This window comes from Larus michahellis, chromosome 15 (genome assembly GCF_964199755.1).
Source record: "Larus michahellis chromosome 15, bLarMic1.1, whole genome shotgun sequence".
In the NCBI taxonomy this organism is placed as follows: domain Eukaryota; kingdom Metazoa; phylum Chordata; class Aves; order Charadriiformes; family Laridae; genus Larus; species Larus michahellis.
Window position 1 is genome coordinate 12,796,919 of NC_133910.1, and position 27,220 is coordinate 12,824,138.

Sequence of the window (27,220 nt, forward strand, 5' to 3'; positions counted from 1 at the left end):
GCTCGGGGGAGCGGGGACGGGGCCGGACCCCCGCGGGGCCGGGCCGGGGCCGTACCTGGATGCGGCGGGGCCGGGGGGGGACGATGCTCCCGGGGCCGGGCGGTAGCGGCGGCGGCGCGGAGCGGCGGCGGCCCCAGACGCTCCCTCCCTCCTTCTCCCTCTCCGACTTCAAAGGGCAGCCAAAAGCGCCGGGGCTTCCAGCGAGGAGGAGCCGCCGCAGTGGCTCCCCCCAGCCCGCGCCGGCCGCTCTTATAGCGGCGGGGGGGGTGTAGGGGGGGGTGTGGAGGGATGGAGGGATGGAGAAGCGGGGGGGGGGAGCGGGCGGAATTCACACCTCTCGGCCCGGGATGCCCCCACCCCGGTTAACCCCTCGCCTCCCCCGGCGCCGGCCCGCGGCCGCCAGCCGGTTTCCTGCGGCGAGGCCGGGGGGGCACAGGCGGGGGGGGAGCCCGCACGCATGCGTCCCCGCCGCCGCCCGCCCGGCACACGCAGCGCCGGGCCCCCCCCCCCCGCCCCCGGGCATCCCCCGGGGAGATGCTGAGCTCCCATCCCCGGGAAGATGCTGAACTCCCCCACCCCGGGAAGATGCTGCGCCCCCTCCGACCCCCGGTACCCGCTGCCCCCCACCCCTCCATCCCCCACACCCCTCCCCCCGCATCGCCAGCACAAAGTGAGGTGGCCCAAAATAGTCCCGGTACCTCAGCAGGGACCGTGCGGCCGCATCCTGCCTCTGGAAGTGCAGGGAGGGCTGGCAGGGTACGGTCTGCCAGGTTTTTAATTGCCCTTTCTGCTGAAAAATAAAGCAAATCCCCGTGATCCTCTGCTTTTGGTGTCACTTGGCAAGGCTCGGCGTCAAGTCGTGCTGCTTGAAACAGTTTTCTGCCACGCAGGAGAACGGCGGCGGTCAGAAAATGGGCTTGGTGCATGTGAAGAGCCATTTTGGGGTGAGAACAGTCCCCCTGGCTCAGTGACAGCCATGCACGTATAGTATGTGACATCTATGTGTGTGTCAGAGAGAAAAGCCCATGGCATAAAGAAGGACACAGTTATACTGTGTATGTAACCTACTTGCGGCATATGCGGTCTGTTCTCTGTGGTCTTTACATGTAAAATGTGGTTGCCGAGACACCTCGCCTACGTGGTGACACACGTTGCTATACATTCCTCCGCACATCCCCCCTGCCCACGCGGTGGTCACATCCCAGCAGCTTTGGGCAGCCCACCTGAACCATTTCCTTCGTCGCACCAGAGATGCTTCAGCTCAAGCCTTTCCTCCTTCCCCTCTAGACCTGCCCCACACAGGGCAAAACCAGTGCTCCCAGCGGGGCACTGCCCCCCGGCACTGGCTCTGCACCCAGGGCGATCACTGTAGTTTGTCGCGGTTATCGCCAGAGGCTGCTCCTGGCCCTTGGTGGCAACGTTCAGCCCCCTCGCCATCTTCGGTGGGCCAGGAGCTCCCATCTGCGGGGCCTCAGGGTATGCTCTGACCCCGCCGTGGGGCACGGATCCCTGCACAGCTCCCAGCACCCTGCGGGAATCGCTGCGGGTCCCTGGTGGTGTTAATTGGGACTCAGTCCTCCCAGGGATGGCTGTGTGAAGCTGAGTGGAGAATCTGTCCCAAAAAATTTACATGGGAAATGAAGTCTCCTTTTCTGTTTGGCTAAATGTCTGCCAGCCTGTTTTAATTTACCCAGCTAGGTTGATTTGCAACTTTCAATTTTCCATCGGTTGGCTGTGACCAGGACACTGGGAAAATTTAGCACTTGAGTTCACCCAACTTCTGCATTTCAAAATATCCCAGCCCGAGACACGCAGGAGAAAACCCTTTCCGTTTTGGAACAACCAGGAGGGAAAAGTCTGAACACGAGAGGTTTTAAAAGCATCAAAATATTTCACATTGAAAACGCCAGAGCTGCCCGGGTCCGTGTGAGCCCCTGCGTCCCCCCCTGCCCCGGTGCGCTCCTGCCAGCCCTGGGGTTTGGCATTTGGCAGGAGGTTGCACCCCAGGAGAGCCCATCCCCGGGTGACCCCACACCCCCTTCTGCCACAGGGACACCCCGGGATTGGGGAGCACCGGGGGGAGGAAAGCGGGCTGGTGGGGGAAGGCTGTCCCCGAGGCAAGCGCTGGGGGAGCCGGCAGCAGGCGAGACGCGTTTGGTCCCTGTGCTTCACCAAAAGTTCATCAAAGCCAAAGGATTTTTTTTTTTTTTTTTTTTTTTTTATGAAACAGTTGAGATGACTCAGCGGTTTCTGACGCAATCCCCGTTTCATCGGAAAATTCCTAACCGGCTCCTAGTGGCAACTGATTGCTCCCATAAATCACGCAGTGTTATCCCTGGCCGCAGCAGCGCGGCTTACGCAGCCCCGGCCCGGCCTCGTGAAATCAGCAGGAGCGATGCCATCGCCTCGGTGGGAGCAAAAACAGCCCCGAAAACAAAACGCACCGGAGAGCAGATCCAAAACACGAGCCTCCATCCAGCTTCACATCGGCCAAACCCCCACGGCTCCAACGTGGGGCTGGCCCAGCCCCCGTTCCCACCACCCCAAAACCCCTGGGGCCAGCGCTGCCCCCAAAATCGCGGGGCTGCGGGTGCTGCTGCCGCCGCCGAGGCTGCCGGCAGGTACGGCATTAATCACCGACGGCCGGGCTCAGACGACAGCATTTTTTATCTCCCAGTTTTTGGCATAAGCGTTAGAAATGATTTGCAGATGTTATTTACTGCTTTTGGGCTTGGAGTAAATTGAGACAAGATGCACCTGCATGGACAGTGAGAGGCTTTCCCACCCAGGGACGGTCGCTGAGGGCTCATATTGGACTTTCCCAGGGAAATTCAGGATTCGGGCGAGGGTCCCTGAGCCAGCCCTGCATCCTGCACTCTTTGGCAAAGCATTCTGGAGGTCCCAGTGCTGAGCATTCCCCTCCCGGCACTGCTCAGAGCCACCGGAGCAATGCCTGTCCCTGCGACGGCGTGGGGTCGGTGGGCTCTTACCCTGACAACCTCCCCGAGGGACACACGGCAGCTGCGGGGCAGGCAGCTGCCAGGCTTTCCATCCCAAACCGGTGCCGTGCAAATAAAAGGAGCGACAGACACTCCAAAATAACCTCTTCCAGCCGGGGGAGAGACGCCGGCGACTGGCTGCTGGTTTGGCCGGAGAAGTGCCTGCAGAGGAAAGGAGTTTCCTTGGCTGAAACGAGTTCAGCAAAGTGCTGGGCTGGGCACTGGCTCTGCTCAGCGGGAGCCAGGGCTGCTCAGCCGAGCGGAGGCACTCTGCGTTTTGCAGGATCAGGCCCTCTCATCTGGGGAGGGGTTGGGGGGTCCGTTTGCCAGGGCAGCCTTTGCTGCGGAGGGGGACCTCCATCCTTGACCTGCAGCAGAGAGTGACGGTAAGTTCTGATCCAGGCACAAGCCACCGGCCGTCTCGCTGTGGTCCCCAGCACGGGACACCTTCCCATCCCAACCCAACCACCATCCCTTGGACCCACTGAGCCCCACGCATATCCCTAGAGCAGGTCCTCCATGAACAACGTACCACAGGACCTGCTCTTGGTCAGCCAGAGCCATGCCCCAGCCATGGGCTGTAGGTTTCCAGCACTGCTTTCCCAGCAAAATTAGCCCTTTTCTGGCTCAGCCCCCACGCCAGCATGGCAGATGGGACAGCTCTACCATAGTCAGCCCCACCAAAACACCTGCTCAGGTCCAGGAGAGCCAGGCTCGAGGAGGAGCAGGAGTGTAGTCTGGAGTCTGTTGGCCTGGGACCCCCCAGCAGCTTTGTCTTTGCTCGGGGGCAAGACGAGTAACTGATTTTTTTCTTTTTTAAGACTGCCTACAGAAGTGACCCATTTGTTCAACGTTACTTCCAGTCGAGCCTGGCGCATGGAGCCAGCCACGAAGTGGGTGAGGTCCCTGCATGGCCGGGACATTGCCAGGGGCATCAAAATGTGGCAAAACCCCCAAAAAAGGCCCTGGCAGCCAGCCCTACCTTCTTCTCAAGAGTTGTGGGTATGGCCTGCCACTGGGTAACTAAAACAAGCAAGAGGAGTCCAAAAAAAGGGTCCTTTAGAGACAGTCCCGGTCCCTTGCAGAGTGACCTACGGTGCAGTGTTGGGCAAGGCACTTCATGCCTGCGTGACTCCATGTACGTGGATGACGATGATTTATACCATGTTGGCGTGAGGGTTTCATCCATGGAGGTTTGCAAAATGTTGAGTCAAACTGAACAAGCAAAAGACCCCACGCTGCTCTCGCCATCAGATTCCTATTAAAAAATATCTCTGGGCAGTTTGAAAGCCACAAGCGACCACAGTGACCCCAGGTACGGTCATGGCCAGAGTTTCAACAACTTTAAAACCCTCTTTTTTTTCCTGGAGATTTCTTTCACTTTAATTTTGCCTGTCCCCAAAGAGTAAACGTCCCCGGAGCTTCTGGACAAGTCGCACAGTTCAAAATTTTAGCTACGCAAAGATTAAAAAAAGGAAAGCTTTTTCTTTTAATGGAATGAGTCTCGCATGGAAGTTGTGCAGTATTGTGCTGAGGGCCATCAGCTCTGCAGCACTGCCAACCACAGGCATTCAAAAACCATGAGTCAGACTCCCCAAAACCCTAAGACTGGTTTCATTCCCTTCTGGATTTTCAGCCTTGAAGCACCACAGCTTCAAGCTTTTCTCTTCAGAAAATGACATTTTTGACCAACGGGGTGAGAGCTGAGACCCTCACATCGTTACCGGGCTCCAGGAGTCAGGACTGTAAAAAAAACCCCATTAAACACCATGAAACATGCAATAAACCCCTGCATTGCCTGCCCCCCCCCCCCCCAAATTTGGCAGCAGGATGGCCGCCCCGAGCAGCCGGGACACCCCGAAGGGTATGAGCAATGGAAAACTGGTGACAAGAAAAGACGTGTCCCCACCATTAACGGTACTTGTAATGGGCCACAAGAGTGTAGAGGAGAAGGGAAGAGTGAAAAAAAAAAAAACCCTTAAGGAAAAAAGAAGTGAGGATACCGATGAGGAATATGCATAATAGGTTTATTCAAGAGGGAGACGGGAAGGGGGGAATTTTTTTAAGGGCAAGTATTCAGCTAAAGCTGCCTAAAATGGGGCCAGGCCTTTCAGAGAATGGATATTTTAAGTGGCAATTTATTCCACTAATAAAAAAAGAGAAGGATGCAGGTGCTTTGGCAGGGCTGGGGATGGGAGCGGGGTGGATGAGAGCCGGGTCTGCAGCGCCGGCCGCGCAAGGGGCTCCGGCACAGCCGGTGGCTCTGCCTTTATGGGGCTCCCGTTCCCTCGTGCCAGGGCCCGGGTGAGGATTTCAGCTCTCCAGAAAGCACCGTCTGCCCCGGCGCCTCCTGCAAACGGCTGCGGTAGGCGACGAGAGGTATTTTATCCAGACGCTACAGCCGTCCCTTCTCCAGCTGGGCAGGGAAGGGCTCCTGCCCACGGGCTGCTCCACGCTTGCACCAGGCCCTTTCACACCAGGAGGTTTCTTGCGCAAATTCCCGAGGCAGAGCGGCAAGACGGCAAGAAATCTTTGCAAGCTGGACGGTGCCGTGCTCGCCAAACGGCTCGGGGCTCCTTCGGGGCTGAGCCAGAGCACATCATCCTGCTGAAACCGGGCAACATCCAGCTTTTCACCGTTATCCCTCAGTCCAGAGCGTGCGAGTCAAAGTGTTACGGAGATGAAAAACTCGACTCCGAATGAACAGAAATGGTAATTAACACTTTGCGGTGAGCGCTGAACTGGCGCAGCCCTCCGGGCGCACCCGCTCACACCGACGCTTGTGTTTTGGCACCGCAAATGGCAAACCCGCCTAGAAGCCGCAACCTTAAATCTCCACTTTAGTGTCATTATCACCATTATTTCAAACCTGGCGGTAGCCGGGGACACACAATGGAGCAGGTTTCAATTCCGACACAGGCTACACCGCACACGGGTGAAAGATCATCCTATGCCTATCCAAGGAGAATATACTCTCAGTGCTCTCAACTGGCACGGGTCCCCCATCCTCGGTTCCAATATATACTACTTTCAAACTATCACCCCCATATTAAAAATAAAACAAATCTATCTACGTCTCTCTCCTTCCCTGCAGTGTCTGAGTTGAAAGGGTAGAAGCTCTTACAGAAAGTCATGGTTAATGTTACCCTGGAAGGATCCAGGACGGCATACCAGGACCTGGTTTTGGCGTCTGGGAACCGGTTTTCAGCCATATATATCACCGTTCCTGCGTGCGCTCCGGTCCACACAAAATTAGCCCTGTGGAATGTGGATTTCGAATCCGCTTGCCAGAAGTACTTAACTGCAGGAGCTAAAATTTGCTCTTTCTACATTTCCTACCTGTTTAGGAGAGAAGGAACAAAGCCCCGGCCCTTTGTTATTCAGGTTCCTTCCCGGGGAGGTTTGCGAAGCCCATGTCTGACGCTGCGGTTTGTTCGCAGCCTGAACAAAGACCTTTTAAGCAGCAGCTCCCGACAGGAGCTCGCCACCTGCCTGCCCCTCGCCTCGCGGCTTACTTCGGGCTCTCTTTTTTTCAATAATAGCTGGAACACGTGTGCAAACCGGTGTGGGGTTGGTGGTTTGTTTTTTTTTTTTTCCCCTCTATGCCTACAGCGCTGGCAGCAAACCAAACGCCAGCCCAGGGTGTGCAGCTGGGAGAGAAAAAAAAAAAACAACAACCAGCCCCGACCCGACAACCTGTGGAATGTTTTCTCGCTCCTGAGAGCTCCAACACTTCCCTGCTCGGGGCAGCGCTTGCCATGGCTGGCACTTGCTGCATCCGGCAGCCAACGGGGTTTCCTTTCCAGTGGGCTCCAGCTAGGTTTTGGGGAAAGGATGGGGGCGAGGGGGAAGCATTTAACAACTGCTCGATCGTACTTTCCAACTGATGCCATTTGGCACGAGCACCAGCCTCGTGCATCCTCGCGAACGGTGGCTTGTGGCACAACTGCCACCTCCTTGCAAGTGGTCCCAGGAGGGCGAGGGGGGCTGCTTTGTACCCAGAGGCGGAAGTTTGTCCTCGCCAACTCACTTTGAGCTGCGCCTTCACCTCTCTGACACCGACCTCGTGGCCACAAAAGCAGGGTGGATGCGGATGGCTTAGCCAGGAATCCGGAGCGGATTGTGCCACCAGCTGACACCAGCCCCACTCAAAACCCTCCCGGGGACAAGCCCCGCCGTGCAGCACGCACCGGCCCTGAGCATCTTCCTTGGTCCAAGCAGCTCCTGCAAGAATAACGCGGAATAACGGATACCTCTGAGGATATGGCACAGCAAAGGAACAGGGTACTCCGGGGCGGGCTGGCACTCGGCTCCGCTTCCCGCTCAGGGCTGGAGGCGCGGGGAGAAGCAGGGTATTTATGTGCTGGCTTGGAGGGATTAATTTTCATGGTTATTAGGGGCACCAGAGTTTTTCACTATTTGTTGGTAGACATTCAGTTTTGCAGGGGTTTGTGGTTAGTTTACGGCTTGCCCAGGCAGGAGGGCGGCTGGAGACGTGGTGTGGGCAGCGTCCCCCGGAGCGACGCTGCCTGCAGCCGGCCAAGGAACGTGGATGGTTCCTGCAATATCAGCTGAAAACGGCAGCCCTGCGCAGCTCATCGCAGCTGTGCCCGGGGAAGGCTCTCGGCACAGCCCTCTCGGGTCAGCGCTTTAACGCTCTCGTGCCATTCTCACTGCACACACAACGCCCCTGCGCTCCCATTCCCGGAGCCCTTTCCAACTTCGCCAGAGTGGTTTAAGGAGCATTTTTGATTCCGTACATGCCTGCCTTTCCACCGGACCCCCCCTCCCCCCTCCCAGGGGGACAGCCGAGCCCATCCGATGGGGCTCAGAAATAGTCGGTGGCTCCTACCGCGGCTCACAGCCTCCTCCCCGAACCCGCAGCCACAAAGCCGGTTGCTCAAGTGTAACATTCCTGCTTCCCTGCGTCCCGGGAACAGCTGTACCGAAAAGATGCCGAGAATCCCTGCGAGGCTCCAAGGAAAAGAAATTAACTCAGGAGGGGAGCAGCAGCGATATAATAAAAAGTCATAATAAAAGAGAGAAGCCACTGAGTAGATTAGCAGCCCGAGCGCTGCTTGGATTTGATCTCCTTTCCTCCAGCTTTTCTGTGCCGCACAGTGATCTGCTCAAACTCCTCCACCCCACCGATGCTCGGCTCCTGAATTTCAGGGAGATCTCCTGGACGCGTCCACGCAGAGAAGCCTGAGGGCATGGTTGAGAAACTGAGCTCGGTGTGAGCGCACGGGAGGGCAGGCAGGCACGCGTGGCGGGCGTCCGACACTGCCTCAGCCCAGCGCCCCGACGCCCGTGCTCCGCGTCTGCCCTCGCGGGGGAAATAAAAGGCAGATTCGGAGCTTGGTGTGTATTTCTCAGGTGCAGCAAAGGTAGCAGGATACGTCCCCCTACTTTAAAACCCTCTGGTACCTGCCACATACCAGTTCTTCCCTACTCTGTGCCAGCACGGAGCAGCAGATGGTTTTTCCCTGCCGGGCTGCTCCAGCAGCACTGACCCGCGGGGGCAGCGGGATGCAGAGGTGGGGTGTCCCCGTGGGGAGCAAGCAAACCCCCAGTCCTCACCCTCCGCACACCCTGGTCCGACACCCAGCACAAGGCGTGCAAGGACGACACTCCCCTTCGCTCCTTTAGAAACACCCGGGGCGATTTCGGGGGCACGGAGCATCTGCTGCCGGGAGCCGCCGGCTGCGTCAAGAATTTTGCTGTTGGTGAGAGACAGGAGCGAAGGGGGCGGCTGCGGCAGCGGCAGCTGTTCCCTGCCCACATAGGGCATTTAAATTTTAAAGCACACTTGCCACGGCTGTTTTCTCCACTGTCCTCATCCAGTTCGCAGAGACCCTGTCCCCGGGAGCCGCCGGCCCGCGAGGCACCCATGGGTTCACTGGTGGCCAAGCTCCTTCTGCCCACCATCAGCACCTTGGTCTTCCTCCCCACCATCAGCATCGCGGCCAAGCGGCGCTTCCACATGGAAGCCATGGTTTACTTCTTCACCATGTTCTTCGTGGCGGTAAGGTGTCCCCCTACCCCCCCTGCATGTTTCCTTCCCCCCCGAATACCCGCTGAGCCGGGTCTCCACCGGGAAGGGCAGCTGGACCTCACCCAACAGCAGTGAGCACGACCCCCAGAATGTCCATTTTCAGTTATTTCCCCACTATGTTGCAGTGCTGAGTAGCTGATTCTTCAGTTTAGGATGTCCTAAGGGGTGGCCTTACAGAGATTTAATGGTCTTTTATGGTTGTGAGGCTGGGGAGAAGGTTTGGGTGCAAAGCCACTTGATTGATGTGCAATGTTTTGGAGCCGGTTTTCCTCTTTGTTTTACAGCTGGTGAGTGGCCACGCTGAATTTGGGGTTTAAATTGTATCCAGAGCCTCTTGCTATGCTTCTGTTGTTTTAGCCAAAAGCACGTAGTCAAATTATTGATTTTGCAATTGCTAACTGGTGATGGGAGCAATGCTGGAGTCAGGGGAGCGTCTGCACTGGGAAAGGAAAGACTGAAACATGCTGCTGAGTTATCAAGAAAAATAACGATTAAGCCTCCACCCTGGCAGAGCGGTTTGAAAACGTGTCTTTCACCAGGCTCAGAATCACCCTGCCTTCCCTCCTGTGGGAATAACGGGTGGAGAAAGTCAGTTGTCCGTACTTATACAAAATAATTCATATTCCTTCTCCCAGCAGTATGTGCTCTGTACGTCACGTCGCTGCTGAGTGCCTCTGCACACACACGGGCTGGGGACCTAAAGCAGCATCTGCACTGGAAAGTCTCCTATTTAACGCCATGGCAATGCTCTGCTAAAGGATACGAAGGAAATAGCCCAGCAACCCAACAGATATTGCATTTACCTCTTCTCCCCACCCATCTCAAGGCATCTCATGAGGGTTGTCGTGTCCCTTGTACGGAGTCAGAGAAACTGAGGCAGGATAAAGCACCTTCCCGGTGTGAAAAGCTCATCCGCGGCAGCAGGTTGGGTAAAGGAGGGCTCTGAACCAGGGCAGGCTCTTCTTCCTAAGGATCCACCACTCAGACCTCCAATTAAAACACAATGAGGGGGGGGAATTCTGCCAGTTCCATAAAACTAGTTATTAAAAACATCCCAGCTGAGCGCCCCCCCCAGCACCCCAGGGAAGCCAGACATCTAGGGTTTCATTTTGCACCAGTTTTGTGTCTGCTCCACCGCCCCGAGAAGCCAATAGGAAAATTGGCACGTGTTTTGACGGAAGGTGGAACAGGTCCTCGCCGAAGAGGTTGAAGAGGCAAAATGTCTGTGCGTGGGGAGGGGAAGGGAAGGCAGCTGCCAGCATGGCCGGGGGGTGTCGGACGGGCAGCAGCTGCTGCTGTTGCCTTTCTTGTAGCATCCCACTCCTGCTCCCCCAGGAGACCTCATCAGAGCAGTGAAAGCATATGTCCATCGCAGACAAGTGCTGCGACGCCAGCCAGAAACACGCTCTTTGTCTTCCACCCTTTCTTCCCTCCCTCCACCCCCTGGCCCCGTCTCTGGACTCCCCGAACCCAATCTCAAGCAGAGAAAAGAATTACGGCCGTGGTGCAATCTTTTCGAGAAACCGCAGCGAGCCAAAGGACTCGCAGCAATTCCCATTATAAATAATATCAGCATCCCCGCTGGGCCGTGACAGCCAGGATTGTTCCAAGGGCGTCCTGCCAAGCGGCAAAGGGACTTCTTCAGAAACGGCGAAGGACGGTGGTGCTACCACTGGAGAAGTCGCCGGGCTGAGTGCTCGGAGGAAAAGGCGAGCGCCAGGCAAACACTGGGAGCATTCCTCTGATCGCACTGGAAAATTTCTCTTGGCTTGGTCTGCATTTGTGTTGCATGACAATGGAGGTTTTTTTTGCAAATAACCTAATCAATGAGCTAATGGGCAGAAAGCAGCGGCTTTTAAGGGGGTGCACTAATGAGTGAATTCCCCAGTATTCAGTCTGGCCATATAAACCCTTTTTAGCCTGGACAGTGACCTGGCACCCAGGCACATTTCATCAGGACACTCATTTTGAATTGTTTTACAAGAATCTTTCGCAATTAGACCCGTAACCCCAGAGTCCTCCTCCTGCTGGAGAGGACGTCCCTGCGCCGCCCGCGGCTTGGCTTGAAGCAGCTTGGCCATCAGATTGCAAATTCTGGCACAGACCAAGAGGCAAACTACAGCTCGTCCACAAATAATTCTACTAAGAGAGAAGAATGCTGATTCTCAGGCAATTTGCAATCGGGAACGGTGACATTATCTCTCAAATACATTCATTACCGCCTATCGGTGACCCTGGCGTATTGGAGGCTGTTCTGTTCTGGCTGGCCATCCTCTCCACAGCCACGCAAAGGCTGTCTCAGGCCAGTTGATAAGAGCCTTTACCTTAGAAGCACAGAATCACAGAATGGTTCGGGTTAGAAGGGATCTTAAAGATCATCTAGTTCCGACCCCCTGCCACGGGCAGGGACACCTCCCACCAGACCAGGTCACCCAAAGCCCCATCCAGCCTGGCCTTGTGTGTAAGGAACTAGTTTTCTAATGCTTTTTTCTCTTTTTTTTTTCTTTTTTAAAATAGTTTTACCATGTATGTGATGGCCCCGGCTTATCAGTGCTGTGCTTCATGCGCTACGATATCCTGGAGTACTTCAGCATCTATGGAACTGCTCTCTCCATCTGGGTGTCCCTGATGGGTAAGCACCGCTCTCTCGGCGTTCCTACCGGGCACCGACGTTTGCAGGTCGGGCAGGATCTCTCGGCATCGCTGCCGGGACGGTTAGTGGGTACAGTCCCCAGGAATGCTGTTGTCTTTGAGCTCCCGTCTGCAAGACTTTTAGCTCTGAGACAGTCCTTTATGGAAGCCAGCCTGTGCTACGGGTGAATCCATTTTTGTCTCGCTCATGCCTTGGGAAGCCATTGCACTCGGTGGGGCCCAGAACACACGTGAAAACTGTCCTGAGTGATGGCTGGGGTTTTGCTCTTGGAGACAAACAGAGCTCTGGCGCCGGGTGTTTGTGTCAGTCGGGTGTTCCTCTGCCTTCACCAGCGCTTACGCGTGTCCTTACAACAGCAGAACTATTTATTTCAAATTGGCAAGTAACACGTGCAGCCTTGTGCTTTAGTTCAAGGCAGGACAGCACTATGAGATAACTCAGTCATAAACCTCATATATCAGGGGATCTCCTGTTCCTCCTTGTTTTCCCCACACTGAGCCCATCAGCTCGTCCTGTCCGGGCTCGGGGGCATTAAGAAATGCAGAACCTGCCACTTCCCTCGGTAGCATGCAAACCAAAGTGCTTTAGTCAAAACAAATATATCTTCCTAGTTTATCAAAAGCCTAGTCTGGGCTGACGGGAAATATTAGATCTGCTCGGAAAAAGCAGAAATATATTTCACTTCCTTTTTATTAAAAATCTTGACGCTTTCCCTATTACTCGGTTTTCCTTTTCCCACATTCTCTTCGCTTGCTTTTTTTCTCAGTTTGTTCCTCACTTGCCACTGAGACAAGGTATAAGAGAGGTGAAAAAAAATATGGCAGAAGTAAAGAAGGGGATGCTGTCCCAGGCACGGGTCTGTCCCTCCTCCGTTCTCTGCCAAGGAGCGCAGACAGCAGCATCCCCTTCCAGGGCATGCGACCGCATAAATCTTGCATTCAGGGAAAAAATGAGTGGGGGAAATATTAACTTTAAAAATGGCTCTGCTCCCCCAAGGCGCGAGTCCCATGGTGGGCTCCCACACTGCCCACGGCACTTCGGTGTTCCCTCTGCTCGGCTAGAAAAGGCAATGAGGCAAATCCCCTCCGAAGGGCGCTTTCAGTGGATAACGGCAGTGTCAGGGTAGGTCAGAGCTGATCCAGACACTTTGGCTCCTTGCAGCAAAATTCAACTTGATTGCTTCATTACTGCATTCAAAAACCTTGCAAAAAAATACAAATCCTGGACTACGATGTTTAAAATATTGACCCGCGGGGAAACAACAGAGATTAAAATACGGACATTATCCCTTAGCCAAACTCCCTATAAAACCACGATCCAAGGACATGGAAGGTGTGGTGACTGAAGCCCAGGGAAGCCTCTCGCCGTGGCTTGTAAAGCCCGAGCGCACATGTGCGGACGCAGACCCTCGGGCACGCTTCCCGGAATGCAAATCCAGGACAGCCATAACACAGCTGTGCGAGCTGGAAAAGCATGGAGCCCACTGGGATCCATAACTTTTATCAGTTATTACCCCATTCTGTGCTAAACAAAAGCCTCTAATAATTTACTCGCACTGGCGACTTCCAGCTTGCAAACCTCAGGCAGGTGCCGGCTCGGCCGGGCAGCCCGCTCCCCGTCGCACCGGCGAGCGCGGTCCCACCAGAGCGGGGTGATGGAGGCAGCATCGGGGTGAGCCGGAATGTTTGGGAGGGTTGGAGGTGTAGGACGAACCCAAGAGCCAACGGCGGGTGCAAGTCTTTGCAATCACCTCCGACTTCTTGGTCAAGGCAGAAAGGGGAATATGGGTGGGACATCTCCTTTAACTTCCACACGCAACACTGAGTGTAAGACCTCTAAAATCAGCTCCTAGTCCCGCCACTCCGATTCCTCGGCACTCTTCACCCCTGTGTGCCTCAGTTTCCCCAGCTGTGAGGCATAAGAAGGGCAAACGGGACCTGGATGCAATGCTGAGTGTCCCCAGGGCACCCAGACAGCCCCAGAAAGGCTTTAGGGGAGCAGGCGAGGAAGGGGGTGGGTGAGCTGATGCTCCCTGTGCTCGGTGCCGTGCAGCCCTGGCAGAGTTTGACGAGCCGAAGAGATCGACCTTCGTCATGTTCGGCGTCCTCACCATCGCCGTGAGGATCTACCACGACCGCTGGGGATACGGCGTCTACTCGGGACCCATCGGGACGGCCGTCCTGGTGATAACCGTGAAATGGGTACGTAGGGAAGGGCACTGTGCCGGGGCTTTGCAGGATGCTCGTGGTGGGGAAGGGGCTGAGCCCTGCACAGAGGGCTCCGACATCCACCAGAGGTTTCCTCCTCGAGGTCCAGCTCTCGCAGCACAGGCCATCACTTCTCCTTCAGCCCGAGCAGAAAGCAGGCAGACAGCAAGCAGCCTTTGTGATAAACGCCAGATTCGATCGGTCTGAGCAATCTACCACATCTGTCCCTGCGTTTCTAATCAGGAGGAACGTATTTATGGAGTTTTTACAGCTACTCAGAGGCAGAGGGGTCTGCTCAACTGCCCCGGAGCCGGTGGAAGACGGGGATAAAACACCGTGATAAGGTGGGAAGGAATCTGCCTGTAGTCTGCCTGAATGTGGCTGGCAGCTCCTGGGACAGTGGGGCACCGTGCCACAGCGTGTGCCCCACGCGCAGCAGATGCTGTGACCCGGGTGGGAGCACGGGTGGCAGAGCCATGGGCAGGAATGGGCATGGCAATAAAAGGGAAAAGAGAAGTAATGGGGCAAAAATTGCAGGAAGATGCTGATGAGCATCATGGAAATGCAGCGATGCAAGTCCTGGCTACGGACTGTCCCTAAGCCCCGTCTACCACCTGGCCGGTAGCTAAAAGCAAGTGGCCATGACAGAGAGGGGATGGGCAAGGAGGGGACCAAGGCAGGGGACCACCCTGCATCCCCCAGCCTGAGGATGCTGTGCTGGGATCCGCTCTCCCAGAGACTGGGATTGCGAGGGCACACGCTCCCTGAGCTGGGTTTGGGGCTGAATATTAAGAAAACGGGAACGAAGCAGGAGGAGCCCTGGCAGGAGGCAGGCAGAGGTGCTTCCCACGTGCGGGCAGGCCCCACAGCCTGGGGGGGCGGGTCTGCGGGCTTTGCGGGCTTTTATTTCAGCATTTATGGGATCTTTTGTATGCGGAGCAACCGGCTAAATCCAGGTGAATACACTTGGGGTGCTCTCTCTTTTCCTTCCAGCTACAGAAGATGAAAGAGAAGAAAGGGCTCTATCCAGACAAGAGCGTCTACACCCAGCAGATCGGTCCTGGCTTCTGCTTCGGGGCGTTAGCGCTGATGCTGCGGTTCTTCTTTGAGGTACCCGTTTGCGCACGCAATCCCTCTGACTTTACAAGGTGTAAAGGACGTTACCAAGACAGGAGACCTCCGCCTTCGCACCGCCGGGCTGCATCCAGCCTCGGACAAAAACCCAGCTCAGAGGCGGGTCTCTGGGCTTGGCTTGCCGGGGTCTGGTGGCAGGGACAAGGGCTTGTCCCCATCCCAGCCCCTGGCCCGTTAACTGCGAGTGACGCGCAGGGTGACGCTTGCCCTCTTTCTCCCCCGTTAAGTGAGTCACAAGGACAGAGGCCACGCTTTCTTCAGCCGCACGTGGTCCTCAAAATGGCTTTGTCAAATGCGAGCGGGGTTTTTTTGGAAACCGGGCGTGGGTGACTTAAGGACACCCCGCAGAGCCACAGCAGGGACTGGATGTGACTCAGGCATGGCCGGATCCAAAGCTGGCTCACGCCAGAGAAAAGACTCTCCGTTGGCTCCCAGGGGCACTCGATCCCTTGTTTATAACCTTTTGCTCTCTCCACTTTGGCCAGTCCGCCCGTCCTGCGCAAAAGCGTCCGTCTGTCCCGCGCGGGGCTGGCGACCGCCCCCGGCAGCGCTGCCGGTCGCGCCTGCGCTCAGCCCTGCCGTTATGGCTGCTCTGTGCCTTGGGAGCTGCTAGATACAACCTCACAGTCATCCCCAAGGATTATTTTTCAAAGCATTTAGTAATTGCAAATTCTAGCAGAACATAAAAATGTCACTTAGCAGAAACCGCCTCCCCCCGCGTCCCGGCCTCGCCGCCGCGTCCTTTGCGGGGTAATGAAACACTTCATTCAAGAATTGGGAAATGTGCAAATTGGAATGTGTTAAATCCACTTTGACTTTTTTTTTTTTTTTTTTTTAAGGCTGGAAATCCTTTCTTCTTTGACAGCAAAAAGAGGCAGAATGCTCAGGAATTTTTTTTATTTTTTTTTTATTCCTTTCCTTTTGACTATGTGCAGAAACTTAATGTTTTGCACCTAACGCAGACGCCTCCCCGGGCACCGCTGCTCCCGCGGCCCCAGCAGGTCTCACTAACGCTCTCCCCGCTTGCAGGAATGGGATTACACCTACGTGCACAGCTTCTACCACTGCGCCTTGGCCATGGCCTTCGTGCTGCTGCTGCCCAAGGAGAACAAGAAGGCCGGGAGCGCCGGGACGCCCGCCAGGCTGGACTGCTCCACGCTCTGCTGCTGCGTCTGAGCCACCCGGGCGAGGGAGGCACTTGTTTTTCCGCTCCTAGGGTGATGGAAGGGCGCAAGCAAAAGCAAAATGCCAGCCCGTTGTGTTTTCCTCTGGGACACCGGCATCAATTCCCACCAGCTCCGTGCACACCCTGGGCTTTTCTTCCCTTTCCGCCATCAGCCCTAGCAGAGGTTGCGCTTGCAGTTTGCCATTTATCTCTGCTTCTCTCTGGAGAAGCGCTTCTCTGGGCTGCAACCCTCAGGAGACACTTCGCTCTCGGGCCATGTCACCACCTGGGCTGTCCCCTGCACTGTCCCCGGAGGACGTGAGTTGTCCCCCCTGTGCAGATTCTCCCAGCCTGAGCACACAGGGCTTCATTTTTCATGCCCGATTAACAGAACCTGTTATTTTTTGTGAGATGTTCACTATTTTATTTATGCATTCTCTCGATGTAAATAATATATACTAACAAAGACTTTGCAAGTGTGCTGTGCCAGTGCCTCCTGCGCGGTGCAAGAAACTTCCCAGCTCGGGTCCCGCTCGGTCGAGGGCAGATGCCAGCCCCAAAGTGGAGCTCGGAGCACGGCCACCCCTTCCCCTGCCCGCAGCCATCCCCGGCCTGGCGGGACCTTCAACAGCGGGCACTTTGTCCTTGCAGACCTGCCCGGGCAGTGCCGGCAGCAGGTGCGCTTGCGGAGAGCCTCCTTAGTATGGAAAGTACATGGAAAATTAAAGGCAGAGAAAAGAAGCTCCTGGAGGGAGGGGGGAGGGCTGTAAGCCTATAACATCTCCTCTAACAGACTATTTACTATAGCAGAAGTGTATGATTTATTTAGACTGTCTGGGAAAAACGCCAAGACTATATGTCATGGACAATTAGAGCAGTATTGATATACAGTGATGTCCACAGAAAGCCCACATTAAGCCTGGGTTCCTCTGGAAGAGAAATCCACCCCGGTCATTCATCAGAGAAACTTCCTGCGACGGGGCAACAACCAAAACTGAATGAGCTTCCAACAAAAATATAAATGAATTATGAACCCCCGAGCATCCAAGAGTCACTGGCTAGGGGTGGCACAGCCGCCGCAGCTGCACGCAGAGGCAGCGCTAGCAAAGAGTTTTCAAAGGGTTCCCCAGCACCTAAACCAACACAGCGCACCGGGGCTTGTCCAGCATCCAGCCCCCAGGACGTTCTGCAAGATGCTCTGAGGGTTTGTGTGCAACACTTCCCCCATTGCTTGCACAATACTGGGGTACTTTGCCACACAAGGACTGCTCAGGGCATCCCCAAAAAGCAGTCCCAAGTGCTTTGATTCCTAATTCAGAGCTGAATGCAAGAAGCACCTTGGCGCTATATGCAAGAGGCGGCTCCGAGGGTGCGCAGATGCTTCCCAAAGGGTCACCCACATGGGCGTCCCATGGCCAGGACCTCGCTGGCTCTCACTGAGTCGTCTCTCAGCACATCTCTCAGTGTGCATTACCCCACGGTGTGCATTACCCCACGTGCAGATCTCAACACTGACCCCCCCCCCAGCAGCCTGACCAGCACCGCCAGCAGCCTCCATCCCTCCACACACCCTCTGCTACTTGCTGCAGCGGCTGATCAGAGGCACCCTGACCCCCCCGACTCATTTGGTGGCTATTTGGTCCCTCCAACGTGCCTGACCCTGCAGCAAACCCCGGCAGCTGGTGGGCGGCGTGGGCACGGGGGGAGCCCAGCGGATGAAGCGCTGGGAGGAGAGGCAGGGGGTGACCGCGATGCCTTACTGCAGCTGAGCGGGAGGGAAAACAGGTTGGCAAACCCCTTGCAAACAAGGAGGGCGCGTTCGCTAAGGCCCAGCTGAGTAAATGAAAGCTCCTGCTCCTACCTGCCATGCATTCAGGTGTGACGCCAAAAAAAAAAAAAAAAAAAAAAATCAAAAAAAGTGTATTGCATACAACAAAATCCCAGGCAAGGTTTGCTTTTTTCCCTCTCCCCTCTGATGCCCCAGGGCACCGCTCCATGCAAACCATCCGTCCCTTTGCACCCGCTGTGGGACCAGCGCACATCCTCGGGGCCGAATCACAACCGGGCACGTCCGCGGGGTCCCTGCCCGATCAGCCCCCGCCGCGGCAGCACCGGGCACCCCAGCACCCGGGAGGAAGGTGGACGGGGCTGAATTCGCTATCGCAGGGGCAGGATATCCCCTGCAATACAAACGGGGGGGGGGGGGGGGGAATATTATAAACATTTACAGCAACGTAGACAAAACAGTCTCTTGTAACCTTTTAGCGCTGCCGAGAGCTTTGCCTGTAAGAGCTCTTGAGCCCCTGCCAAAAATTCTTGCTGTTTTCATAAGAGTAGGTGTTTTCGTCTAAGGTGCAGTCTGAGTGCTGTGACCTTTGTCATGTCTGCTACTGAAATTTCCTGCTTCTCTGTTATTCTCTTCTTTGGTAAGACGATATGAAACCCAAAACTTTTATTGCCCCTTTTAAAGCGCCTTTATAGCTCCCCGTCTACTTCATATACTGTCTTATTCTCGAACGCTGGGATATTACTTATGGGATCCGGGCTTGATGCTGCAAAAGGCATTTGGGTTTTGCGAAGCCCAAACCGCCCAGGCTTTTTTTAAGATCATCCTGGGGGGGGGGGGAGGGGAAGAAAAAAAGAAAGAAAAAAGGAAAAAAGGAATGAGAGAGGAGGGACGGGGCTTTCTGCTCCGGAGGCATCGGCATCTGCTACCAGCGCAGCGGCAGAGAGCGGCAAGAAGGGCAGGCAGGAGCCTGCCAGCCTCCCCCCTGCTCCACCATGTCTCCCCAAGCACAAAAGCCCATTTGCTTCGTGTCTGGGCCGCAGTGACAGCGTGGGGTGCCCGCTGGCCCCGGAGGGACGGCATCGCACGGCCTCCATCCCCTGCCGGCTCTGCCCCGCAGCCAGCCGCTCAGATGTGGTCGGGCCCTGCAGCCGGTGCCGGACCCGGTGCTGGCACTGGGGGACGCCAGCCCTGCTCGGGGGGGCTCCCGCACACCCCATTTGCCCCCTGGGTTTCAGCGTCAGGACAGACCACATGAAGGATGCGTGTCCCCAGGCCAGGGCTGATGCAAAGCCACAAGAGCCGGGCGCCGGTGCCGAGGCTTCGTGCTCCCATCCCACCCCTCGGGCTGCGGGGCATCGCCTCCGCCACACGCAGGGACTGGGCTTGGAGGGGTCTCGCAGGACCTGGCTCCCCTCTGCGTGCTCCCCGGCATTCCCACGGCTGGAGGAACGGGGACCTGGCCTGCTGAGCGGGAGAGGGCTGGCCCCACTGGGATCTCGCAGCAGGCGCAGGGGCCAGCGCGCAATGATGGGGTGGAACCGTCCCCTCTAGGGGACACATGTTCCCCCATCCTTGCCTGCAGCAGGGCCAGGATGAGAGGGGAATTAGGACCTACTCCTTCTCCAGGGGAGGCTTCCAGAGATGTCTAGTCGGGCTCGGTGCCAGCTAATCTTCCAGGCAAACTTTATCCAGATCCCTTTGGCTGCAGAAAGTGAAAAACTAGCCAGACCAAAACATAAAAGCCTGGTTTCTGCTGCCAGCTGTATGGGGCACTCCAGAAAATGCCTTATCACCCCGTGATTTTGAAAGACCGCTTCGGGTTATTTTCCACGCGCTGCTCTTCCCTCCTCACCCTCATTCCGCCGTTCCTCCATGCACACTCAAGTTGCGAGACAGCCTGGCCAGCCCTCCCAGGTGAACTCACAGACCATGGCTTTCCTTCTAACCATTTTTATGCCCTTTATGCCGTGCTGATGCTACCCTGCTTCAGAAAGTGCCGTTGCTTCAGCTTAAGGCAGATGTAGCTCATGGGAAGCAGAGATGGACAACCCAAGGAGATGCATCCACCAGGACTACCAGTGAAGTCCTGCCTCCCCCCAGGGAGCACCAAAGAAACCCGATTTCCCTGGAAATTCAAAACCGGTGATTTTTTTTGTGCAGGTAGAGGCAGGAGCTCTGTGGGGAGCCCAAGGGAGAGGTCTTGACCTGGGTTCCTCCATCACCCTCCAGTTGTGATGTGCAGGAGATGTCTGTCCTGTAACAGGGATGCAGGGGTGAAAGGGACTCCCCACCGATGTCCTACACAGACATTGTGGAGCCCTGGGACATGGTACAGATGCACTATGAGAAACCAGCCCCATCCATCAGCCTGGAAAAAAGGGGAGATGGAGCAACGGAAGCACCTATCTGGGGCCACTCGGTATCTCTCAGCTTCGCTCCAGCTGCCCCAACCCCAACGCATATCTTTTTCGGGGTGCACAAAGAAAATCTCCTGCACTTCAGAGGAGTCGGGGGGCAGCCAAGAATTGCCGGGTGGGATTTGCCATGGCTGGTGCTGCTCTGCAGAAACAACACCTTTCTGCAGCGGCGCAGTATGGAGTTAGAGCAGATGCAGCCGGGGGGTCAGTACAGCGGTACCTCCTGCGTGGGTGCAGAGCTGCCCAACCCAGCACCAGCAAGAGAAAAAAAACATCAACTCATCGGGATTTTGCTTAAAACAACGCCATACAAACATCCTGGGAGATTTTTCTTCTCTTCTTCTTTCCTCTCAGCCCTTCAGCAAGACTTCCAACCAAACTTTCCAGCCTGGTTGGCACGGGCAGGGCAGCCCCATCCCGGAGCAGCTCGGCAGCCTCCAGCAGCGACGAGGTATTTTGGGGGCAGGGGGGAGCTCGGCTGCAGCGCCGCAGATGGGCTGAGCCGCTCGGCTCCCGGGGGGTCGGCCAGGGAGCCCCTCGCACACTCGCAGGTGTCCGCTCCCCCCCGGCAGCGCCGGAGACGGATGCGGATGGTGGACTCGACCCAAGCGAACAAACCCGAGCGCCGAGTCCCCGAGCCGGGGCAGGGGAGATGCGAAGCAGCCGGGCTCGCTCAGCTCTTGCGGGGATGCTTTCGCAGCTGCAAAAACTCGCTCCGGGTCCAGGTTGGGTGTCTCCAGCCTCCCTGCTCCTCCGGCGGAGCGGTCCCAGGGAACGGCGGTCCAAGGTTTTTGGTTTAGGCCAATCTCCCAGAAATTCTGTCATCATGCAGTGCATCACGCACACTCCCGGATCCGCATTACACAGAGGATGGCCCCGGTCCAGCGCCTCTTAAAGTCAGTGGAAAAACCCTCCCTCGCTACGATGGGAGCTGGCTCGGGCCGTATACGATCTGACAGACACCATGGAGCGAGAGAAGTTGTTTTAATCTGGGAATATCTTGTGGCCCCAAAGCTTCTTCTGGAGACAGACTGGGCAGCGCATCCGCAGAGCGGGTGCCGCTAAGAAAAGTTCCCAACCTTAACAACCGCCTTTAACGAACCGTCGTTATCTGATCCGTGTGCTCCGAATGCAAGGGAACCGCTCGGGTTTCCAACTGCACACATCATCTGATGCTCATAAAACGAACTGATCTGTCTGGAAGCCCCAGACCCTAAGAAACATTATTTCAACAGGGGGGAAAAAAAAGTCAATAATGCTTCATAAAACACCCGCGTGGGCAGACGGGGAAGGGTGGCTGTTCTCCCCTGCTTACCTGTGGTTTTCCAGCAAAGCAAATGTTCGCTGATAAAACTCACAATCTCCTTATAAAGGCAGGATCTGTTTTGCCTGTAAAAGGGAAGGTTTGGGGGAAGTTTTACACGCGTCTCTCCTCTCTTTCTGTGTCTTTATTTGCATTTTCGTTTTCACAGTAGTTGAGCTAATCTGAACGGAGCAGGAGCAAGGGCCCAGGTTATAACCAAAGTATCGGGTAGCACCTTCACATCTGGAAGGGATTTTGACACAAGTTCTCCCAGACTGTTACAGACAGTTTAAAAGCAAAATCTGATAAATAGCAAATGTTTAACAAGTCAATAGGAAGCTGCGTTTAGCGAGAACATGTGGCTCTAAAAACGGTCTAGCACCGCCGCGTTGCCAAGGCCCTCCAAACGCAGTCGCACACATACCTGCAGCAGGCGGCGAGGGTTTGCTGTGGCTCTGCCCGGACCCGGTCTCGCTTACAGAGGGAAGGATTAAAGACAGATGTGTCTTTGTACGTCCAGACATGTCCAACAGCCCTCCTCAAAGCCCGCGCGGGTCCGGAGCCTCCCTGCTTCGGTGGTAAGGGGCTTGCTTCTCCCGCCCAGCCTAAAGCCAGTCCCCTTCGCTTTCTGTATGCCCCCAGCCTGGGGTTTGGGGTGGGAAGAGGATAAAGGGAGCCGAATAGCTCAGGAAAGCCCCGCAGAGCCCGTCCCTGTAACGCAGGCACCGCTGCCCCCGGCACAGGAGTTTTGGGGCCCATGAGGACCCTCTGGGGTCGCTGCACAGAGGGTCAGAAGCACGCAAGGTCTCACCCTAATTTTGCACAGATTGGGGTCCATCAGAGCCCCAACCCAAAAACCAGAGGCATTTCCACCTTTGGAAAACCTTTGTCATCCCTTGAGAGCCGCAGCCTCCTCTGGGCAGAGGCCGGGGGCCGCCCGGGCAATGCCCTCCCAAGGAAAAGGGATGGTGCCAGCAAAATATCCCAGCACAAAAGCTCTTGCAGTGTCGCAACCCTGCCTGGTTCAGGGAGACTTCATACCAATAAACAAACGACTACCCAAAATGTGGAAAGAGGCATTAAAATAGAGAGAATTATGCAAGGAGGGGGGAGCGGAGGGGGAGAGGGAGGAATAAGAAGTGACCAGGAAAACCACCAGAAACCCTCCGGGATGCCTGCCTATATTTAAAGATAATGTGTCCAGCCGTCTTGCCAAGTCCCACTCATTTGGAGCTGGGCTCATGTTTTGGATTAATTTTAAGGCAGTTCCTAAAGCATCTCACTCGCGCAAGGAAGAATTTTTGCCTCCTTGGCCAAGGTGACCTTTTAAAAAATCTCACTCGCTATTTTTCAACATCTCACTCATTTAAAATTGTCATCGCCGGGGCGCTGCGGGGCACTTGGTGCAGACAATTCCTTTTCTGGTGCTCACCAGCCCCACGGTCCCGGAGCATCCCGGAGCGGGGCTGGGTGTGGGGATGCGGGGCTGGTGGGGGGGACCATTTCCCTGCAAGTCAGGACCCTTCCCCTCTCCTGTGAGCATCACCCGACCAAGCGCCAAGAGCAGAAATCGCCCCTTCTGGATACGCGAACCTCTCCAGGCCCCCCACCATGGGCTGCCTGAAAGTTTTCCACGGAAACTAGTCTTCCACAGAAAGTCAGATTTTTTTTATTTTTTTTTTTTTTTCCTAAAATATTGTGTGGACGCATGCACACCCTCTACAGACTGACGCCTTTGTTTGAGGAAGGGAAAAGTAAATTGCGAATATCGCCCCAGCCTGCGACTGCTCCATCGCACAAGGGTTTTCTGCGCAGCTCTTTGCTCAGAGCCGCCCCAGAAGAAGCCACCGCAAGACGTGCCCCGGTCTCCATGGGGAGGATGCACTCAAGAGGTGTCACCCCCTCCAGTCCCCCCAGCTCCCAGCCACAACACGGGGAGAGTTTTTGAGCAGAAACGTGAGAGCGGTCTCTCCCAGAAACACCACCCGGCCCACCTTCTCGCCCAGGCATCTGCAGCATCCTAATCACCCTGGAATCCAAAGCACGTCCACGGCAGGGCCCTCAGATGCTTCCCATTTAGCTTAAACGTTCGCAAAATGCTCAGCCACTGACTCACTGCAGGGCCCGGGACGAGCTGGCACGCCGGAGACGCTCGGCTGCCCTCGCTGCACCGCGGCAGGATCGTGTCCGCTAAAAAAAAAAAAAAAAAAAAAAAGGAATTTTTCCAAAGTCGAACATCCCTTGGTACTTTGCACCTGTCCCAGCACACCCAGAGTGCTACCGGTGAGCAAGCAGGACATGGGACGTGCAAGCTGCTATTTGTGGCTGATGATCCCAGATGCCACGCTGGGGTTTTAAGGGAGCGATCGGAGCAATGGAGGAGAAAAGCGCCGTCTGCAAGGGAGTGGGAAGGGGCGGCCGCAGGGGCCCGGCTGGCAGCGGAGCGTGGGATGCGGAGCCCCTCAGCCCTGGCACCAGAGCTACAGGGAATCCAGGGGTTGCGGGTGGTTGGGAGCAACTCGGGATGCAAGATGCTCCGCCGCTGCCTGGGCTTTGGGGAGCCTAACAGGTAGGGCCAGATATTTTCTTTCCCCCACACCTCATGTCCTAAAGTTCCAGTGGCAGTATCGAGTGATAGCAGTGACCAGAACTTGTCCCTTTGGCTGGAAAAAAATAAATCACAAGATCTTGCTGCTCCCCGGGTCCGAAGGTGCCAGACGCAGCACGAGGACATCCTTCCTGCGGCAGCTTTGGTACTTTAACATCCAGCCCTGGGGAACCAAGACAGAGAGAGGCAGCCACGAAAATGAGACAGACATTTGGGGTTTCAGTTAAGAAAATTTCCTCCAACCAGCAAGAAAAGTTGAGCTTGGGTTTGGCTGGATTTGGGAGATGAAGTTTTTGGGCAGCTCCATGGTTTTATTTAAACCAGTTCAACCAGCCATCGCATAAGCTCATCCCAGGAGGGGAACTCAAGGTGCCTCTTGTGCAATAGATGCAGCTCTTTACCCAAGCAGGTCTGGGATAGCGCTCAGAGTTTTGCTCCATCTCTGTCCAGGCTAAAGGAAAGACCACACACAAAACGGTTTCAGGATGCCAGCAGCTGTGCACAAAGCATTTGGTTTACATTAATTATGTCTGGACAAAAAAAAAAAAAAAAAAAAAAAAAAAAAAAAAAAAAAGAAGAGGGGGGAAGAGAGAAGGAGAGCAAGCTGAGAAGAAAGGAGGGATGGAGGGAGGCTTCTGCATCGTCCTGATGAGACCTGCTCCCATCCCAAACACAGACGGCAGCACATGCCGTGTGTCTTAACACTCCTGCCCTGAGGGGCTCCTGCCACCCAGAGCAGCGCAGTCCTGCCCTGCGCAGTGCCTGTAAACGCCTTGGTGAATGAGAAGGACAAACGCAGCCCATAACGCTCTCAAAGACCCCAGTGGGACCCTTTCCTCCCAGCTTTGCTCCTCGCTCCGCTTCCCTCTTTCTCCTTTCCTGAGCAGAAATGGTCCCAAGAAAGACTGGGGAACATAAAGCAAATTCTGCTGCTGGCAGGGGGAGAGATGCTGGTGGTTACTGGGAAAGGAAGCAGCAAACGAGAGAGGAGAGTAAAATGTGGAGGAGGCGGATGGTAAGGGGAATCATTAAAACCAGAAAAATCCCCTTGGTTTCCCAGCAGCGCAGAGACCCCAGGAGTGGGCGAGCAAAGCCCGTCACCTCACTGGAGATGACCGTGAGCAGTGGGGACTCTTCCAGGGTCGGGGACTGCCACCCCCAGGGATGGACACCCTATACCGGCACAGCCCCATGAGCCCCCATCCCCTCCCCAAGGGCAGGAGGAGCGTGGTGAGGGGCAGGCTCAGCCTGAGCCTCAGCAACCAGCAAAGGGACCAGATTGCTGGGATCTCCACAAAGCAAAGCCCCACCGCGGCGGGTCCACGATGCCGCTCATCATGGGAGGGGGTAAGCACAGTTCCCACCATGGACCGTGCGCTGGGCTGTACCAGCATCACCCCACAGGCCCAGTTCCCAGGTGGGACACCCAGCCCTGAGCTCCCAGGAGCAAAGACCTGCCTGCGGGGAGGGACTGCAGTATGCTGCCTGTCACCTGCAGCAGCTGCTACGCCCTGCACATCTCCTGCACGCCGCACATCCCCGTCCCACGCAGCCTCCCCCAGGCCCTGCGTGCCCCCTGGCAGTAGGACTGCAGCAACCCCTGACCTCGCTGTGCCAGGAGCTGTACAAATCCTAAATACGTCCCCATCTCCCAAGGGCCAGCAGTGTGCAGCATCCTGCTCCAAATCAGGCGATGAGCACTGTCAGGTGGCGGCATCGGCAGGCACACACATTTGGCAGGAGTCGTGCCGCCGCATCTCCCGCAGCCGGCCATCCCCGGGGAGCACGATGGCCGAGCCCCGCTCCGGCAATGTCTGCCCCCTCCCAGCCCCACCAAAACCTGCTCCTTCCCAGGGCAGCTGCTCCCAGCCCCGCTGCGTCATGAACTTTCGTGTTGCAGCAGCACCGTCTCTGCTCGGCGGCTCGGGGGGCCCAGCCCGCGCACGCCAGAAGCTGGACTGACCCATGTCAGAGGTGATTAATTTATCAGGCTTTTGGCACCCACCGCTCCCCGCCAGAAAAACAATATCCCAAATTCCAAGCCCTCCCGCCCAGCAGATGTGTCTGCGGCGAGGGCGACCGTTCCAGCCCGTCTCGCAGAAGCTGCTGCAGGGGCACAGCACCCGGGGGCTCCCGTGCCGCCGGCCGCTGGCCCCATCCCCACTGGGCATCTGCAGAAAAACCTCCCCTGGGACCAAAACCCCCGGCTTTGTGCCAGGCTGCCGTCCTGCTGGGCCCGGCTGCTCGTCCCATGTTGGTGTCCATGCTGCCGGGCCACCAAGGAGAATCGGGATGGGGGAACGGCCGGGGAAGGTGGCGGGTGCTGAGATGCCGCCCCTCTGAGCCCCTGCATCCCAGGGAGGAGCGGTACCATCCTGTCCTGGCGCTCAGCAGCCTGGGATCAGGGACTGTGTCTGTGTTTGAACCGAGCAGGCACTGATTAAGGCCTAATTAATGTATATCATCAGGGAAACACTCCAGGCCCTTAAGGGACAGGTTAACTAAGTCGTTATCATTAGTGGAGAGGGTCAGAGGACAGGGACGGGGCACAGCATGGCTGCAAATGCCAGCCGAGCCCTGCAGCTCGCCCTCCCCGCCTCTACCAGGGGTTTAAAGCGAGAAACCGAGAGGCCGGTGATATCACTCAGATACGGCAGAGCGCTCGGACATCGGGCGGCCAAGAAACGGGAGAGATTTTTCTTCCTCTCCCCCTGCCCCACCGCCTCCCCCGGGGTTTCGGAGGAGGGCTGGGAGCCCACGGGATCGCGGGGTCAGCCAGCCCCTCCGCCGGCCACGGGGAGACCTGCTGCCCGGCCAAGGCCAGCGCTCGCCCTGACGTCAGGGTGAGGGGTGAAGCGGGGGGAGACACAGGCAAACAGCCTCTTATTTA

At 56.3% G+C, this 27,220-nt stretch overlaps 2 protein-coding genes across 19 annotated transcripts in view; one reads left to right on the plus strand and one right to left on the minus strand.

Moving 5' to 3' along the window:
* Positions 1-27,220, minus strand: part of ADAMTSL2 (ADAMTS like 2) — a 68,599-nt gene that overhangs the window by 28,367 nt on the left and 13,012 nt on the right. For 7 of the 18 annotated variants that reach the window (XM_074609374.1, XM_074609382.1, XM_074609376.1 and 4 more), the window contains exon 1: positions 56-431. The exons of 1 other annotated variant lie outside the window; for it this stretch is intronic. The gene's annotated coding sequence lies outside the window, so the exon portion shown is untranslated. Of the gene's footprint in view, positions 1-55; positions 434-27,220 lie in introns of those variants that run through there. 10 more of the 18 variants (XM_074609365.1, XM_074609369.1, XM_074609375.1 and 7 more) reach the window with 3 other exon arrangements.
* Positions 8,827-16,673, plus strand: MYMK (myomaker, myoblast fusion factor). The gene is made up of 5 exons (XM_074608683.1): positions 8,827-9,024; positions 11,572-11,686; positions 13,760-13,908; positions 14,908-15,024; positions 16,078-16,673. Exons 1-5 carry the CDS (start codon positions 8,890-8,892, stop codon positions 16,222-16,224), a joined length of 663 nt encoding a protein of 220 aa, XP_074464784.1. The 5' UTR covers positions 8,827-8,889; the 3' UTR covers positions 16,225-16,673.